Source organism: Dipodomys spectabilis, unplaced genomic scaffold (assembly GCF_019054845.1).
Source record: "Dipodomys spectabilis isolate Male_0828 unplaced genomic scaffold, ASM1905484v1 ptg000145l, whole genome shotgun sequence".
Taxonomy (NCBI): domain Eukaryota; kingdom Metazoa; phylum Chordata; class Mammalia; order Rodentia; family Heteromyidae; genus Dipodomys; species Dipodomys spectabilis.
In genome coordinates, this window is record NW_024870822.1 from 19,645,233 (window position 1) to 19,664,166 (window position 18,934).

Below are 18,934 nucleotides of genomic sequence, written 5' to 3' on the forward strand. Positions count from 1 at the left end.
TATAAATCAACTCTTCCCTATGTTCTCCCAAGACACTCATAACACAGCAATACCCTTTCCCATAAGCCTTTTCTAGGTTTTATTAATACTTTATTTATGGTCCTTTTTTTCTTTTACTAGACAACATAGAGTTTCTTGAAGGTAAGATATATTTTATTCATCTTTGAATCTCCAAAATCATTTATTTATTGCCCATAATAGGCACTACACGAATGTTTCAAGAATGAGTGAAAAATAACATTTCCAAAATAATAACACTTTGTTCAATAAGAAAATGACATAAAACTCAAATATCAATTTCCAATAAGTATTCAAAATAGACAAAATATCTGGACACCAGTGGCTCCTGTCTATAATTATAGCTACTAAGGAATTTGAGCTCTGAGAATCATAGTTCAAAGCCAGCCCAATCCATGATATTCTTATCTCCCATTAACCAGTACAAATCTAGAAATGAAGCTATGGCTCAAGTGATGGAGTGCTAGTCTTGAGCAAAAAAAAAAAAAAAAAAGGCTAAGGAATAGTGTCCAGGCCCTGGGTTCAAGCCCCAGTACTGGGCAAAAAAAAAAAAAAAATTATTGACAAAATTAAATCAGATAAATTTCAGAACTGTAGACATCTTAGGTTACTGTGAGAACACAAGAAGCCAAATAGGGTACTAGAAATATTCTGGTTTTGTCTGAGTAAGAAATACATAGGCAAAAACACATGTAAAGATTCAAATTCATTAAGCAATTAATTCACCTCATTGGGGGGTGGGGAAGTCTGGTCCACATAAGGCTCTTGAAATCATCTGGTCTAGTTTTTGCCAAGGAACTCAGAATTCAAAAAATCCAGTAGCTGTACTCATAGCAATATAAATTATAATTAAGCGACTGATAGTAAAACATAAATTTTGAAGGACAAGCAAAGAACATCCATGATGGGATAGATAGAACACATTATACACATGACAGAACATACATGTATGCTTCTCACTGGCTACCCAGACTCCATCTGGTACACAAATGATGTCATAAATATTTAAATGGCCCTTGACAAAAAAAAAAAAGCTCTCCATCCCTGCTTTACAGTACACATGGTAAATGAGGAAAGAGGTGACACTATTCAAAAAGAAATGTCCTCATTACCTGACCTATGTAACTATAACCCCTCTGTACTTCACCTTTACAAGAAAAATAAATTTGAAAAAGGGAAGGAACGAAAAGAAAAAATACTTTAGGCTTGTATTGTTGTAGCTAATTACCCAAAGGCTCTTGACCAAAATAAGCAAAAAAGATCTTTACACAGTCAAAACAGATGTTGCAAAGACTATATACTACATTCATGAGAAAGATTTTCAGGCATTTTTTTTCCTCTTATTTTTATAGCCAATTCCAATTTGCTAGGTTAATAGTTTTCTGACTTACTGATAGTAATCAGTAACAAACTTAGAAAGGGGGTGTATTTTAAAGATAACAAAAAGATGTAACAACTAACAGGGAAGAGCAACAAAATAAACATTAAAAACAGGTAAAACTTGAAATACATTATTTAATATATGACAAAGAGCCTTTTAACTCACTTTACACATCTTTGTATCATAGGCACAATAAATGGTATTAAAATGTCAACCCTTACTTATCAGGAAATAAGTTTTCATTAGATTTGTTCTTAAACAGAAGTAGGGGAAACCTGAGAAAGAGTAACAACAAAATTTTATTTAAAATAAAAATGTATTATGTCTAGTTCTTGCTAGTTGCCTGATAAGAATGTGTTTAATTTAAAATAACCCCATTTCTAGCAACTGCTAAATAATTACAACTAATTTACTATTATTTTCCTCCTTAGTAAACTATAAGAATCAGTACATTTTCATTAAGAGTGCGTATATCTCCCTCGAAAGAAAAACAAAAAACAAAAACCGGCCAGGCACCAGTGGCTCACATCTGTAATCATTGACATTCAGGAGGCTGAGATCTGAGAACTGCAGTTTGAAACCAGCCCAGACAGAAAAGTCCACAAGGCTCTTCAATTAATCACCAAAAGCCAAAAGTGGGGCTGTGGTGGCTAAAGTGCTAGAATGCCGCCCTTTAACAAAAAAGTTAAAGAACAGTGCCCAGGCCCTGAGTTCAAGCACCAATACAGACATAAAACAAAATAAAAATGATGCAATCTAATTACTGAAAATATCCTATCAACACTTAATAACTATTCAAACACTTGGGAAATGTAACCAATTCTTAAGTGTTTTCTTTTCAAGTATATCTAGAGGCAGCACCATAATTGTTTATAACACTGCATAACTGTGGACTTGTCCAAAATCCACACTTGGTACTTCTTCCTTTTTTTAAGAGGTCATGTCCTACATCAGGTACAGTTTCTCTTCTCTCAACTTTAACCTTTCCCTAGGTTTCACTTATAAAGTTGGGCATTCATGCAAAGGAAGCTTCCCCTGTAAATTATTGCTGGGATTTGTGATTTTCCTTAGGCATCTTCTTCCCCAAGTTAGTGTCAAGTACAAAGTTATGAATATTATAGAGCATCTAGGGGAAAATGTCATTTACAGTGACAAAGATAATTAATGGAATAAGCCATTCAATATGCTATTTATTTGGTGCATGGGCAAGTTCCAGAAACACAAAGTAAATAAGGTACTGTCCTCCATTTAACAAACATAAAATACAGAGACGTTAGAGAACAATAAAAGCACAAATGCTAAGTACAACAATATATGCATGCAGGGGCTGGGAAGGTGGCTCAGTGGTAGAGTGCATGCCTTGCATGCCTGAGGCCCTGGGTTCCATTCCTCAGCACCACATAAGCAAAAAGAAAAAAGCCAGAAGTGGCGCTGTGGCTCAAGTGGTAGAGCGCTAGCCTTGAGCTGAAGAGCTGAGGGACAGCGCCCAGGCCCAGAATTCAGGCCCCACAACCAGACCCCCCCCCTCCCCCCGCCAAAAAAACCAATATATGCATGTAAACAGAAGTAACTTATTTTTTTCAAGAAAGAAAGAGCAGAAAACAGAAAGGATCTAGGCTTGGGGAGGTTGTTTTAGTTTGGGGGTTTTTGGGTTTTGAAAACAACCAATTTTTTAGAGTTTAATTTTTTATATATTTTTTATTGTAAAGATACTGTACAGAGGGGTTACAGTTGCATGAATAAGGTAATGAGTATATTTCCTACTGAGCATTGTTACTCCCTCCTTTGTTTTTCCCCTACCACCCCTTCCTTTCCTCTCCACCTCCCCAAATCTCCGCCCCCCCCCCCCCCCACTACCGAAGTTGTAAAGTTTGTTTTCAACATAGTGTCTTATATAACTCATTGTTACAATGGGTCAACTTGTATCCTTGTTTGAGCATTTTATTATTTCCCTTCCCCTCCCCAAATTAGAAAAATGTATATACAAGATTCAGAGCACCAGAATCAAATACAGTGAAAACAGGGGTAGAAAAATGTATATACTAGATTCTGGACACCAGAATCAAATACAGTGAAAACAGGGGTTATACCATGAGGAAAGAACATACAAAAAAATAAAACCACATAGTACATTAAAAACAACAGCAACAAAGATAAAACCTCTTGTGTCCCTATCTTGGGATTCATTTTACTTAGTATCATCTTATATGATCAGATGTACATAGCTTTTAACCTTTTCTGCTTGTCTGGTAAGTATCCCATACACATAAAAACTAAAAGACACTTTCTTGATATAGTTTTGTTTTTTTTCCTTTAGAGACTTGTTCCCAAGTTAATATACTACCCTTCCATCAGTGACAGAGTTCATTATTACTATTATTATTATCATTATTAATTGTATGAAGAGGTTACAATTTCAAATTAGGTTATAAATACAATACTTCTTGATCAATGTTATTTGCCCTCATTTTCCCCCTCCCATCCCTACATTCAAGTTATATAGTTGTTTTTACTATAAAGTGCATTTTAGGCTCAGTTTTTAAATCATGTAAACTCCACAAAACTGTGCAAACTATGGTTGCAAAAAAGAGGAGGCATAAAAATTAAATAAATGTGTAGAAAGTGTTAGTATTAGTATCAGTGGCTTTTTCTGAGTACTCTAGGATTTGAAGTCAAGAGCATCACATTTGATAGGCATGTGCTCAACTGCTAAGCCATGCCTCCAGCCCTTTTCTACACTTGTTATTTTTGATATAGGATCACATTTCCCATCCAGACATGCATCTGGACCATAATCCTCACTTCACACCTTATTGGAACTAACAGGCACATGCCATTGCACCCAGCTGTTGGTTAAGAAGGTAGTCTCGTGAACTTTTCTGCCCAAGATTGCCTTGACCCATGATGACCTGATCTCAGTCTATTCACCAAATAGCTAGTATTATAGGCATGAGCCACCGGTGACCAGCTACAAATGACTTCTGTTTTCATGAAAGGCAAGCTTTTTCCTCAATCCTAATACTTCTATAAAGAAGACTTTTCCTAGCCAAGCAGAGGTGACTCATGCCTGTAATCCTAGCTACTCAGGAGTTTGAGATCTGAGATCCCAGTTCAAAACCAGCCCAGGGAAGAAAAGTCTCCAATTACCCACTTAAAAACCAGAAGTGGAGCTGTGGCTCAAAGTGATAGAATGCTAGCCTTAAAGCAAAAGAGCTCAGGGACAGCGCCCAGGCCCTGAGTTCAAGCTGTACAACCAAAAAAAAAAAAAAAAAACTGAGAGAAATACTGACTTGCTTGTTTATTAGACTAAAGAATTACATAAGTATATCTCTCCCCTTGCCTTTGTTCTTAGAGGCTTACAGACTAATTGGAAGCAGAAGAGCTCTAATTCTCCTCCTAGGATATGTTCTCCCACAAAGTAAGAAAAATGTTCCTGGCTCTAACTTATATTCAGGTTAAGTCTACCTAATTCAACATTCAGTTTTAGAAGTCAAAAATAACTCCATAAATAAGCCACGTCCTCTAATGTCACCTTTATCAGGAATAAAGAATGGTATGTAAATCTCAAATCCATCACTTTTTTCTCCATTTACGCAGGAAATGAGTGTTATTTAAGACCTCTGACAGTATGATACAGTCTTCTATCTTAAACACATGAGTACAGAAGTATAGAATCTTTGCACAATTCTTCAGAGCTCTTATAGCTCCAAAAGAATGTCCTAGTAATAATTTGCAAAGAAATAAACTTTCAGATATTAAAGCTGCTTGGCACTTCAGGGTTTGGGTCGTTTTTGTTTCCTTTTTTTATAAGGTTTGTTTGCTTTGCTTGTTTCTGAGAGAAACTCTCTATTTTGGCCAAAGTGGCCTTGAACTCCTAGATTCAAATGATCCTCCAACCTCAGCCTCTGGAGTATCTCAGACTATAGGATGCATCACTGAACCTGGCTTTATGTGTTGCCGGGTATTTTTTACAATAAAAAAAAAAAACTAACATAAACATAGCTCAGTGGAATTGTCAAGTACCAGATATCCTTCAAATGCTTCTTTTACTAGACAAGACTTCCAATACAACTCTATCGATACTTCTGCTTTCCACAAGGTACTCAGACTGGAAATACAGCATTAATGTAATACTGTCTCAAAGTCAGCTCGTTTTCACATCTTCTACTACATAAAAATTTCCTAAGGATAAAACTGTCTCTTATCTAGCTATATGTTTTCCCCATAGCACCTAGCACATTGCAATGCTCAAAAAAAGAATTAAGCTGGGCACTGGTGGCTCAGGTCTATAATCCTAGCTACTCAGGAGGCTGAGATCTGAGAATCATGAGTTAAAGCCAGCCTAGGCCTGAAAGTCCAATTAACTACCAGAAAACCAGAAGTAGAGCTGTGGCTCAAAGTGGTAGAATACTAGCCTTGAGCAAAAGACACTCAGAAATAGTACCCTGAGTTCAAGCTCCATGATTGACAAAAAATATATATATGTAATTACAGAATGCTTATGATAGTATAAATAGGTATAATATAGTAGTCTCTTCTTACCCAAAGAAAAAATTTTCCAAGTCCCTACTGCATGCCTGATATTATATATAGTACCCAAAATATAGTAAGCTTTTTCCCCACGAATAACTATAATAAATTTATAAATTTGGCATATTAAGAGATTCCTCAATAATTATAATAATAGTAATATGGCAACACTGTCCTATAATAAAGTTACATAAATACGGTGTTTCATTCTCTCTTAAAATACCATATTGTATTATGGCACCTCATTGTGACAATAAGACACAACACATATATAATGAGATAAAACAAATGAAGTAAATAATGTAGGCATTATGATGCAGCATTAGACTACTACCTGTTACCTGAACACAATCATGGGAATACCATATTAGTCAACCTGATAGTCAATACAACTGCTGAGTGAGAGTAGTGTGTACAGCATGAAGATGCCAGCTGAGTGCTCAAGACTCATGTCTGTAATCCTAAGTACTCAGGAGGCTGAGATCTGAAGATCAAGGCTAGAAGCCAGCCCAGACAGGAAAGCCTGTGAGAGATTCTTATCTCCAATGAATTACCAAAAAACCTGAAAGTCAAGCTGTGGCTCAAGTGGTAGAGTGTTACCTTGAGCAAAAAAGCTCAGGGACAGTGACAACAACTAGGACCTGAATTCAAGCCCTAGGACTGGCATACACACAAGAAAACAACAACAACAAAAACCATGAAGAAGACACTGGACAAAGAAAAATTGAAATCCTGAGTGGAATGGAGCAAGACAGCACAAGATTTCATCACATTACACAGAACAGTGTACAATTTAAAACTTAATCAATTATCCATCCTGGAATTTTCCATTTAGTGTTTTTGGACCATGAATAACCAAAAACGTATGTGATGGTTTAAATATGAAACAACCATCACATACGTTTTTAGTATGGGTCCTCAGGTGTTGGCACTATCTTAGGAAATTATGAAAAGTTTAGAAGGCAGACATAGTGGGAAGAAGCATCACTCAGGGCATGTTTTCTAAAGTTATACCTGCTCTCTTGTCTCCTCCTTCCTCTCTGCTTGAAGTAAAGTCCCTTTCTCTACTGAATCATGGATCCAGAATCAATACAGCAAAGATTGTGAGCATTCTTGTGCAGTGTTTGTTAGAATGTAAAATAAAGCAGCATCTGAAGAAAATAGGACAGCAGCTCCCCAAAATATCAAAAATAAAATTATCATGCTATTCAACAAGTCCACATATGGGTACATTCCCTGACAAACTGAAGGCAGGGATTCAAACATCCATGTTTGTCACAGAAAGTTATCATTCACAACAGCCAATAAGGAAATGAAACCCAAGTGTACATCAATAGATGAACAGGTAAAATATATATACACATGCACATGTATACATACATCTACATGTTACATATAATTTGTGTATATTCTGTATACATGTGAAAGCCCTCTTGTGATTACATAGTCTTGGGAGAGGTTTATTTAATCCCTCCTCATTGGCTTGTATCAAAGTCACACTTACCACATACCCTTACATCATAGGAAGTAGCCCTTTATACATTACTGGATTCTTCACTTTAGGCTTTGTCTTTTAAACACAGACACACATAACAGAAGTAAATTATCAAGATCTCTAAAGATGGTTAAAACTCTTCAAATTACAGTTGACTTTAATGTCTACTAATCTCTCAGACTTCCTACTTGCACCTTTTGGGGGCATACTAAGATGTGTGCTGCCTGCATAAATTCCACTGAACACAAGTATCATACACATAGCCAAATATTCTATCTGAAGCACTACATATTCAGGCTTAAGATTTTCTCTTTTTTTGTCAATTCTGCAATTCCTCTCAATTAATTTTTCAATTTTTTGACAAACTGCTCCGTTTGAAGATTTATTGGATTACTCTATACGGAAAATTGAACTTAGTGTATTGTGTTATTTTCTAAAAACTAGCTAAGTGCTTTTGAATGTATTCATCTTAGTGTCTAGGTACAAAATAAGACCCAATACGTAGCTTACAGGATGACTAACACAATGAGAACTCCACACTTATTATATCACATTATAAAAATGTCTCTTTTCTGTCTGGGCATCAGTGGCTCATATTTTTAATCCTAGCTACTCAGGAGGTTAAGATCTGAGGATTGTGGTTCAAAAACATCCCAGGCAGGAAAGTCCAATTAAACACCACAAAGCTGGAAGTGGAGCTCTGGCTGAAGTGGTAGAACGCTAGCCTTGAGGTGGAAAGCTCAGGGACAGAGCCTAATCCCTGAATTCAAGCCCCAGGGCTGGCACACACACCTGCCCTCCCCACACACACATATCACTGTATATATTTTAACCTACAATACATTGCTTTTATTACCTGTATTAATTTTACTATGGATAGAGACATTTCTGGTGGAGAATAAAAGCATTTTGTTCTGTTGTTTATACTGATCAGTGACTGGTGGAATGTGCTTAATCTGTTAAGTATTTACCTACATACATATGTATAGTAAAGTGAAAATGATACTGAAATATCTTTGGATACTTGTTTGTAAAGTCATAAAAGTAAATATTTTATTTTTATTATCATATATTAACTTACAGAGGTGAGACATTTCCATACAAGTGTATAATGTACTTTTGATCCTATTTACTCTATTATTCTCTTATTCACCTTTTCTATACTCCCCCTTCTTTGTGTGCCTGCACTGGGTTTTTTGTTTGTTTGTTTTTGTTTGTGTTTTTTTGCACTGGGTCTTAAACTAAGGGCCTCGGGCTCTCACTTGGCTTTTTCTCTCAAGTTTCATCCTCACCCTTATCAGATAATTTTAATAGGTTTCATTATGCTATTTTCATACATAAATGTAACGTACTTAAAAGACATTCACCTCATCATCATCCTTTTCCCCCCTCTCCCACTCCTACCAGTTTCTCCCATAAAATGATTGCCCTTTTACATTCATGTCAAGTATTCTTTAGGACTAGATTACATATATGACACAAAACAGGGTATTTGTCTTTATGAATCTAACTTAATTTGCTTAACATGATAGCTTTCAGTTCCATTCATTCTCCTTTAAAGGAAGGGCCATACTGATTTCCATAGACTAATTTACATTCTCATCAATATGCTATAGTAGTTAGTTCCCTACCTTCTTACCCTCTCTCTGGCTCATCCTCACCATTATCTTTGTTGTTTGTTTCCATTCTGACTAAAGTGAGGTGGAATCTCAATCTCATTTTTTTGTTTCACCACAGTAAGAACTTTCTTTGAAAAGTAAAGCTCAATAGTCTCTTATTTTTGAAGGCTTTTTGACTGTCCTCCTGTTCTTTTCATAATGCTGTCATGACACATGGTTTATTCCTATGTACTATATCATTTACCATACTGAATTTGTAATCATTTACATTTTTGTCTCTATTAGAGTGTGTTCTTCTTGATATAGACTATATATAATTTTAATATCTCCAAGGTAAAGCATATTAAAATAAGTTTGTAAAGTATGTGTCAAATCTGACCATACTAATTCTTATTACTTTCCTACATTTGATCTCTAGATACTCCCATGTACTATCTCATGCATGCTTTTTGTTCTTATAAATCATTTCATCTAACTTGAAAATTTTATTCTCCATATTTATGTACAAAAAAGTTTAAGAAGTCAATTACAACAATAGGGTGAAACTGGTTAAGTCCACCAGAAAAGTAAAACTATTAACATCCTCCCTAGTTACTGATGAGTTAGGAAGATTTTTTAAAAACTAAGGAAGGCCAGATGTGGGATCACAATCTTCAATCCCAGCTACTTTGGATGTAGAGATAGGAAGATCTCAGTTCAAAGTGCCAAAATGCAAGAGATCCTACCTGAATTATAAACTAAAGCAAAAAAGGGATGGAGGTATAATTCAAGTAGTAGAGAGCTAGCTAGGCAGTCTCTATTAAATAAATAAATAAATAGGTCTCACCAAACTTAATCCAGTTATTGTCAGCAAGGACTCACTAATTTCTGAGAAGAAAATCTGTCTGCTTGCCTCTTCCAAATTTCTACTGACTACTTACTTTCCTTGGCCCATGGACACCTTACAATGTCAAGCAAAGAAAAACAGGTTAAGTGAGCCTTTCTCACACTGCATAACTCCCATCTCACTTTCACTATCGCATCTCCTTCTCTGGCCTCCCACTTTTTTAAGAACCTTTGTGATTATATTGGGTTCACTTAGGTAATTAAGGATAATCCTTAACTTAATCCCATCTGTGAATCCCTATAAGGTAATATAGTCACAAATATAAGAATTAGAACATAGACATCTTAGGATGTCACTACTCTGCCTGTAATACATAGTAAAGTTTAATATGAGCACAACTTGCAACCTAGTAATCCTACTTCTACACAGATGTATTCATTAGAGGACATTTATAAATTTTATTATAAGAGGCATTATACATAATAGCAAACACCTGAAAAACATCTCAAGTCCATCGCAATGAGGAAAAATAAGTTTAATACAATGTTCATACAATAAAATATTATCCAGCACTGAAAAATAAAATATGACTATCCATATCAACATGAATTTCAGTCTAGCAAATGGAGAAAAATAGTTACATAAGAATGTGTGTAGGGGGGGGTGGGAAGGTGGCTCAATGGTAGAGCACTTGCGCTGCATGCATGAGGCCCTGGGGTCCATTCCTCAGCACCACATAAGCAAAAAGAAAAAAGCCGGAAGTGGTGCTGTGGCTCAAGTGGTAGAGCGCTAGCCTTGAGCTGAAGAGCTGAGGGACAGCGCCCAGGCCCAGAGTTCAGGCCCCCACAACCGGACCCCCCCCAAAAAAAAAAAGAATGTGTGCAGTGTATTTCTATTTAGCTTTAGTTCAAAATCAGGTAGCACTAATAACATTTTTTAGGGATACATTCATAAAGAGTTATAGAAAAATAAATGATCAAAAACTCAAGAGCTGTTACCTTGGTGCAGTAAAGGATGCAAGAGAGACTGATGCAAGCCTTCAAAGGAAAATAAGTAGTGAGCATGTGACTTTTTTTACTTTTTTCCCTTAAATCATATAAAATAGTACATGTGGCCAAGATCTGGAGGCTCACATCTGTAATCCTAATCCAGTCGAATCTCCATAAACTTAGATGAGGAAATTAAGGTTTGGAGCCAGCCTGAGCAGAAAAGTTCATGAGACTTTCCTCCAAAGAACCAGCAAAAAGACAGGCTGGAAGTGTGGCTCAAGTGGTAGAGCACCAGTTGAGCAAGCAAGTCACCAAACTCAAGGCCCTGAGTTCAAAACTCCAAGCAGGCATGAAACCCTGGGTTTGATTCCTCAGTACCATGGACACAGAAAAAGCCAGAAGTGGTGTTGTGGCTCAAGTCATAGCATGCTAGCCTTGAGCAAAAAGAAGCTCAGGGACAGTGACGAGGTCCTGAGTTCAAGCTCCAAGGCTGGCAAAAACAAAACAAAACAAAACTCCAATATGCCTAAATAATGAATAATGGATAAAGATAGATATAATATAAAGCATATAACTAGATAAATACATATGTATACATACATAAACACACAAGTGTAAACAATCTTTTATGCTGTATGCTCAGTCAAAATTTAAATTCTAATTATATACATTTAATATATGCTCAATGCATATGTGTGAAATATAAAGAAGGAGCAGTCAAACAGTAAACTGCAGCCGCTGGAGGAGAAAAAGTCTATAAAGAGAAAATATCTCCAAGAAAAATCAATGCTAGAGAAAAAGTTCTAGATTGGAAAAGAAAAATATGCTGAATGTACATTCTTCTGCTTCAAATTCTAAAAGCAAGCTCCTAACAACCACCTAAATAAACATGGATCAGTTTAGTTTCTAAATAAGAATATGAATATGAAGTCAATGTTAAAAAGTCAAGAAATACCTTCTAGACAAAAACCAGCCCTCTTCAATCTTTGGATAACACAGTTGTTCAGTTTGTTTTGTTTGAACAGAATACTTTCAGGAAAAGAAGGCTTTGTTTAGGTTCATTTCTGTTTTTCCTGTTGGTTCTACTCTCTCCTCCTTCCTCAATGTACATTATGTAGTTGGTCCCAGATGGCATGTAATTTTGAGTCCAGTAGAATCCTGACAAACCATCCTGAATTAATCGTATTAGATATAAAATTTTTCTTCAAGGTCATTATTAAGAACTATACTGAGCCAGGTACAGATGGCTCATGCCTGTAATCCTAGCTACTTAGGAGGCTAAGATCTGAGGATGACACTTTGAAGCTAACTTTGGCAGTAAAGTCCAAGAGACTCTTATTTCCAGTTAAACACCTAAGAGCTTAAAGTGGAGCTGTGGCTCAAGTGGTAGAGTACTAGCTTTGAACTTTCAAAAAAGCACAGCACTCAGACCATGAGTTCAAGTCCTAGGATCAGCAGACAAGCATACACACACATACATAACAAACACACACACACACACACACACACACACACACACACACACACATCTGTGTGAAGTCTCTCCTGGCTCTCTGTCCACTCTCTCTCAAATCACCACCCCACCTCCTTTATCCAAGGACATTGCCTTTGATCACCTAAGTAGAGATTCTTGGAAAATATAAGCATAGTTTCAAAAAAACTACGACTGTAGATATCTATGCTCTTTATGGAAAATACAAGTGGACTATAAGTCAGGACCTAGATTCTAGAACTTTTTTTTTACATTATAGCATAACTGTGAACCAATTTTCTTATTTCTCTGGGATTCAATTTTTTTAAGCAAGTTTCAATACTTTCCATATAAATATTCAATTAAAATAAGGCTTGTAGAATATATAGATCCTACCAGCTTTAGATGGGATATAGAAAGACAGGAAAATAGTTTGACTTGTAATTAAAAGAGAAAAGGGAAAAAGAATGACAGAAGAGCTAAGAGGCTGAAGACAAAGAAAACTGCCTTACTATTAGCATGAAAGCAAAGTAAATAAAAGTTACTAATTGGTGTGATATAATTAAAAGTTTCATACCACACATTGCCTTTACTTCACAAGATTTGTCAATTTTTAATCTTAAACATGGCAGCCCTGTTACTACAGAATTTTGTGTTCACTTATATATTAGTTTGAATATTAGTTAACTATCCAGACTTGTAACTTTATTTGTTCCTTGAAGGAGATTTTCAACCAGTAGGTATGGAAAAAGTAAAAGAAAAAAGCAATAGTAAGTTCAATAACAATAAGCAACTCTCAAATGGCTGGAACCAATGATAGATGCAGGAAGCAGGGATCTATAGTCCTAAAATGCTTCTTAAAAAAAAAAAAAAAAAACTAAAGGATTCAGGCATCAATGGCTCACACCTGTTATCCTAGCTACTCAAGACATCGAGATCTGAGGATCTGTGGTTTAAAGCTAGTGCAGGCAGAACCCATCCCTAAGCGAAAAAGCTAAAGGAGAACAGTACCCCAGGTTTAAGCCTCAGTATTGGTGCAGAAAATAAAAGAAAACAAAAACAAAACTAAGAACCGGTTATAAAGCACTTTGAAAGCAATATTCAAAGGCATGAACTTTATCCTGTGGTCAATAAAAGCTATGAAAATGTTTAAAATAAGACACTGACAATTAAATCTATGTTTTTGAAAAGTAACTGACAGCAGAGTACATACAACAGTTATGAAACAAGAGTATAAATTGTTACATAAGACTACCATTACCAGAAAAAAAAAAAGTATCATGAGCCAGGCACCAGTGGTTCACATTACATCTGCAATCCTAGCTACTTAGGAGGCTGAGATCTGAGAAAGTCTGTGAAATTCCTCTCTCCAATTAACAACCAAAAAGCTGAAAGTGGAGCTGTGCCTCAAAACTGACAGAGAATGCCTTCAGCAAAAAAAGCTGAGGGACAGCACCCAGGCCAAGTTCAACCCCCAGGACTGGCACAAAAATAAATAAATAAATAAATACAATTTAGGCTAACACACTCACTGAAGCCATAAAACTCAAAAAAATTCTACAATATTATTAAAGTAATTCAGTGCGGTTGCCTTGGAATTTGCTTGGGGGAGGGGAGTATAAATCATCACATTTTAAGATCTCCTTTTTTAAAGTCATCACACTGCAAATGTATACTTTTTTCAAATAAAATTAACACTTTAATATTTATGGGCCTGAAGGCCACAGAATTTTTAAATATTTACCTAACCATTTAGAAAGTACTTGGCATTTCAGGTATAGAAAAATATGTCATACACCAACTTACACCTTTCTAAAGCTCATATTTACCTAATCACACACAAAATGATGTGGTTGAAAACTACCTATAGAATATACACTTAAAATGGCACAGAAAGGTAGCTACTTCAGTTTCGACCAAAGCTTTCACATAGACAACAGATGTTTTTAACTTCCTCTTAGTTCCAGCTGACCCCTAGCAGACAGATTTCAAATTCAAACTTAGTGCTTCTTTCTATTAGCCCACCAAAAAACAGTCCGCAGTAATCAAATTTAAACTTTAAATCTCTAAGTGTTTTTTAAAGCTTCTTAGTTAAAAACTGACATATAGGTAATAGTTAAGTCAAATATTATATAAACAAGTGTTAAATCAAATGTTTTTTAAATATGCCTAATTACTTTTCAAAGCAGTATGTAACATACTAAAAGTTGAAAGTTACTTTAAGTCCATTCTTGCATAATTAAAAACATGTCATTGATAGGAATTTTCAACTGGTTTTCAAAGATGCTACTAAAAACATTTAGATTCTAAAATAAGTTGAAATAAAATAATTACCACAAAAATGAGTCCCTATTTCTCAAAGATTTGACTATGCAAAAATTACAGAATACTTTATTAATCATTATATCCTGAAAAATATTGGTCAGGAGTATCAACTTTCATATTAAAATAAAATTTAAATTTGTGACCCCACTGGCTTTTATTTACACCTTATAAAAAGTATAAACTAACTGAAATTAATTTTAGAATTAGAAAGTGCTATCGAATTCTTCTACTGGTATCCCCCAGTTAACAAGAGACTATCGAATATTCACGGACATTTCTAAGGTTAAATAAGACTTGTCCCACAATTCTTTGCCCATGAATCCAGGACATTTCCACCTAGGACAGATTCCACTCCAATTCTTTTTTATTTCTTTTTGTAATAAGAAAATGTTTTCACTCCTGGTTTAACATTTTCTTTTTGAAAAAAAATCCCAATGGTGGCATTTTGTGGTGCTAGGCATTTAATAACCAAACATATACCCCCAAACAATAATACTTCCGTATATTTTAAAACCACCAAGCTGTTTCTCCTCGGGGAAGAAAAGTGAATAATGGTTTTCTACAATAAGAAAATATGCTCTCTTTAAAAGCACAAATTTTATTTTCCATTAGTATAGATAATAAGAATGCACCTCGTTAAAGGTTGATAAAGGTTGCTATAATGGAAAGAGAACCAATGAAAAGGTTAAAGACAAGAAGTTGTTAAACAAGTCTTAGTGGTCTAGGCTTGTGATCCTAATCACTCAGGAGGTAGATGTAGGAAGATCACCATTCAAGGCCAGACCTGGCAAAGTTAGCTCAAGACTCTGAAAAACTAAGTTCAAGTGGTAGCCTTGCTTAGCCAGCATGGGGCCCTTGGTTGAATCCTTGACTCCATAGTTGAAATCAGGGAGGAATCTAGAAGTTTTCAATTTAAAAAGAACACACCTATATAGCTATATCAATATATTACAACTAAAATGTGTTAAAAACTAATACGGTTACATTTAGGAAAACTGTTTACAAATGTGATTAAACTGTGCTTAAAGACTATCTCAGTGTTAATGCAATCTATTCACATATACTTGAGTCAAATATTATTTGATTCTTTGAAAATAATTGCTACTATTTTACTGTACAGTGACTTTTCAAAAAACTTTTTACTTGATACCCATTTTCCTATCCATTATTACTGGTAGTAAGCCTAAAGAACAAAAGTTGTAACTTTTTTCTCAAATACTTGGCCAAAACAATTATAGAAATGAGGGTCTTGGATGTAGTAAAGAAACTTTTGTTTCCAGTATTTGGGGTATTGGTGTAAAAGATGTGATGAATCTATAAAATCTAAAAACCAAGGATATAAACTACTGTTTAGAACTTCTACACTTATTCAATAAGCAGTGCAAAACACAGCACTGAGAACTAAGAAAATTAATCAAACCCTAACACTACCACATTCTATACCTAACAAAGTTGGATCATCTCAAAAAAAAAAAAAAACTCAATTCCCTCAATTCTAAACTGAGGGTAATGTCACCTACCAAACAGAAATCTTTGTGAGGACTTGAGACAATATATGTAAAGTCTTTTGCATGTTTCAATAAACAGTAATGACAGTCTCTCAATGATGCAAAACAGGTAGGCTTCCTAATGCTATCTTCCTGTAAGTTGATTACCTGATGATTCCAACTTCTCTTAAAAAAAAAAAAAAACTATGACAGCCTACAAGGAAAAATTGAAAATGTTTTGGGCATCTTTCCAGGCAATTCTAAGTTTAAAGGTTGAATTGCTAAAACCTTCTCCTAATTATGCAACAACTACACAAAACCATTTAAGAAATTGTATTCGCCAATAGCTCTCTTTTCCCCTAGATAAGTCTCAGCTCCAAAGCTCATTTCTGTTCTTGATCTTCTCAATTTTTTTATCATCAGTAATATGGAAACCTCCCTACTCAAAATCCATAAATATTTTCTTGTTTAAAAGGCAAGAGGTCTTTTTTAGGCAGACATCATCATCTCCTTAACCACAGATTGATAAACAGCACCAGAAAGTTCCACATCAGACAATGCCCAAGTGGAAGCAGTCAAACTAACAAAGCGCCAATAATTCATCTCATTTTTCTGAGAACTCACCTACAGCAAAAAGCAATACTTTAAAAAGTGAAGCAAGATTACAGTAGGCTATTTCATTTCAGCTTAGATTTAAAAAAATTGTTTTTGCCTTTTTCACAAGCTTCTAGTATTTCCCAAAACCTTCCTAGAACATGGTTTCCTCCCCTGCAAGTTGGGCAGCCTTCAAATGCTCTGATGCACCTGGGGGACGCGGGAGGGAGAGAGGCGGGGGGGGGGGGGGGGGGAATGAACCCAGATCCTCCTCTCCCTCCTTCCCCACCCCACTCACGTCCTCCCAGACCCAACATGAGGGGGTCACCCTACCTGTTCTCTCGAGATACAAGGCAGAGAAGGTCTCCTGAACATTTTGCCACTGCCATAGTAAGTGGCCGCGCTTTCTCCCAGGGACACGCAGCTGGACCTCCGGCGGGGTCTGATCACAGGCACTTTATCATCCGCAGCACTAGACAGGCGGGGATGCTGCGGGGCTTCCCTGATGTGAAAGAAGTGATCCAAGCCAAGAGCTAACAGGCAGCCGATGGCCCCGACCAGGCCGGAGAGCAGCGGCCTGAGCCCGACAGGCAGCGCCCCGAGGCTGGCGAACGACACCCACCAGACGCAGCAGGCGAAGAGCAGCACCAGGATGCTGTGTCCGAGCCTCCCGGGGTGCGCGAGCGTCAGCAGACCCACGCAACTCAGCACCAGGACCAACCTGCCCGCCGGGGGCGTGTGCGGGGCCGCAGCCGCGTCCCCCCACGGCCAAGCCCCCCACTGCCAAGCCAGGAAGTCCCCCAGGTAACAGCAGGCGGGCAGGGCCAGCAGCCACCAGGAGCCGCCGCCGCCGCGGCCCGGCGCCCGCTGGGTCCGCGTCAGGAAGCAGGTGAGGAAGAAGAAGGCACAGGCGATGCTGAAGAGCGGGCTGAGGCAGAGCGAGCACACGCTCAGCAGCGTCCGCAGCCTCGCCGCCCCGGCCGCCCAGCTCTGGGGCCCCGCGTCCAGCAGCAGCAGCAGCAGCAGCAGCAGCACGAGGACAAAGGCGGCCAGGGCGCCCAGCGAGAGGCGCGCCGGGGCCGAGGGGGAGCCGCGCCGCGGCGGCGGCGGCGGGCGGGAGGTCGGCGGCAGCGGCGGCGGCGGCTCCACGTTGCAGAAGCGGCAGAGGTGGAAAAAGAAGCCGCGCGGAGGGTCCTGGCGCAGCGGGCTCACGCAGCCTTTCACGTAGCCGTTCCGCAGGCTCTCGGGGGGCGAGGCGGCCCCGTCCGGCGGCGGGCACCGCATGGCTCTCCCGTCTCGTTCGTCCTTCTTCATGGCCCCGGGTCCGGGCAGAGAGGCCTCGGGGCGGCCGCGGGGCTCCGGGAGCCCCGTTTCAGACCTCAGGCGACTTTCCCCCCGCCCCTCACACCGCGTCCCCGCGTTCAAGGTTCCGAGCGCGCGTCAGGGCTGCGCCCGCCACCGCCGCCCGGGATCCCCACCGCCGCGCGGGCTGCGGAGCGGCGGCGTCCGCGGCATGCTGCTGAAGAAAGGGACCGAAGGGGCTTCGCTCCCGGAGGGCGGAGGCCGCCTCCTCCTCCTCCTCCTCCTGTTCCTGCGGGCACCTCTAGGGACTGGAGGCTCCGGTCGCCTCCCAGCTCCCGCGCGGGCTGCAACAGTTAGCTCACCGCCCCAGCCTGGTCCGTTGGGCGCGCGAGCGCGCGAGCGGGCGGGCGGGCGGCGCGCGCTCCTCCCCCGCCCCTCGGGGACTCCGCGCGGGAGCGCGCCCCGCCCGCCGCCTGCGCGTGCTCGAGCTCCATCCCGCGGCCCATCCGCGCCTTGGCTAGCGCCCGACTGGGGGCTGCCAATCCCAGACCCCGCAGTCTGAGCGCGCCCAGGTTAAGAAGAGCGCGGGCACAGCAGTCGGAAGACCGGGCAGTGATTGGCAGAGACGGACCCTGTCATCTGCGGGTGCAAGGGCGAGCCCGCCATCCTGGATCCCCGAGCGCACAGTTTCCCTTTGACGGTAAGTGACAGACATCCGAGCCCAGCCAAGGCTCCAACAGGTCCACTACTGACGTCTCAGGCGAGAAGGTGTTTGTGCCCCCCAGCCACACCTACACACACACACACACACACACACACACACACACCAGGGAAGAGCCGAGGAGGGAGGAGTAGTGGCTGGGCTCACAGTGGGCACTGGGACTGTGAGCTCAGCTA

At 39.0% G+C, this 18,934-nt stretch overlaps 1 protein-coding gene across 2 annotated transcripts in view; it reads right to left on the reverse strand.

Moving 5' to 3' along the window:
* The window catches only part of Pde3b (phosphodiesterase 3B), a 117,983-nt gene extending 99,539 nt beyond the window's left edge, over positions 1–18,444 (reverse strand). For both annotated transcript variants that reach the window (XM_042691393.1, XM_042691392.1), the window contains exon 1: positions 17,069–18,444. In XM_042691393.1, the coding sequence (XP_042547327.1) occupies positions 17,069–18,049 (981 nt within the window). In that variant the 5' untranslated portion in view covers positions 18,050–18,444. The remainder of the gene's footprint in view (positions 1–17,068) is intronic.
* Between the last annotated feature and the right edge of the window lie 490 nt (positions 18,445–18,934).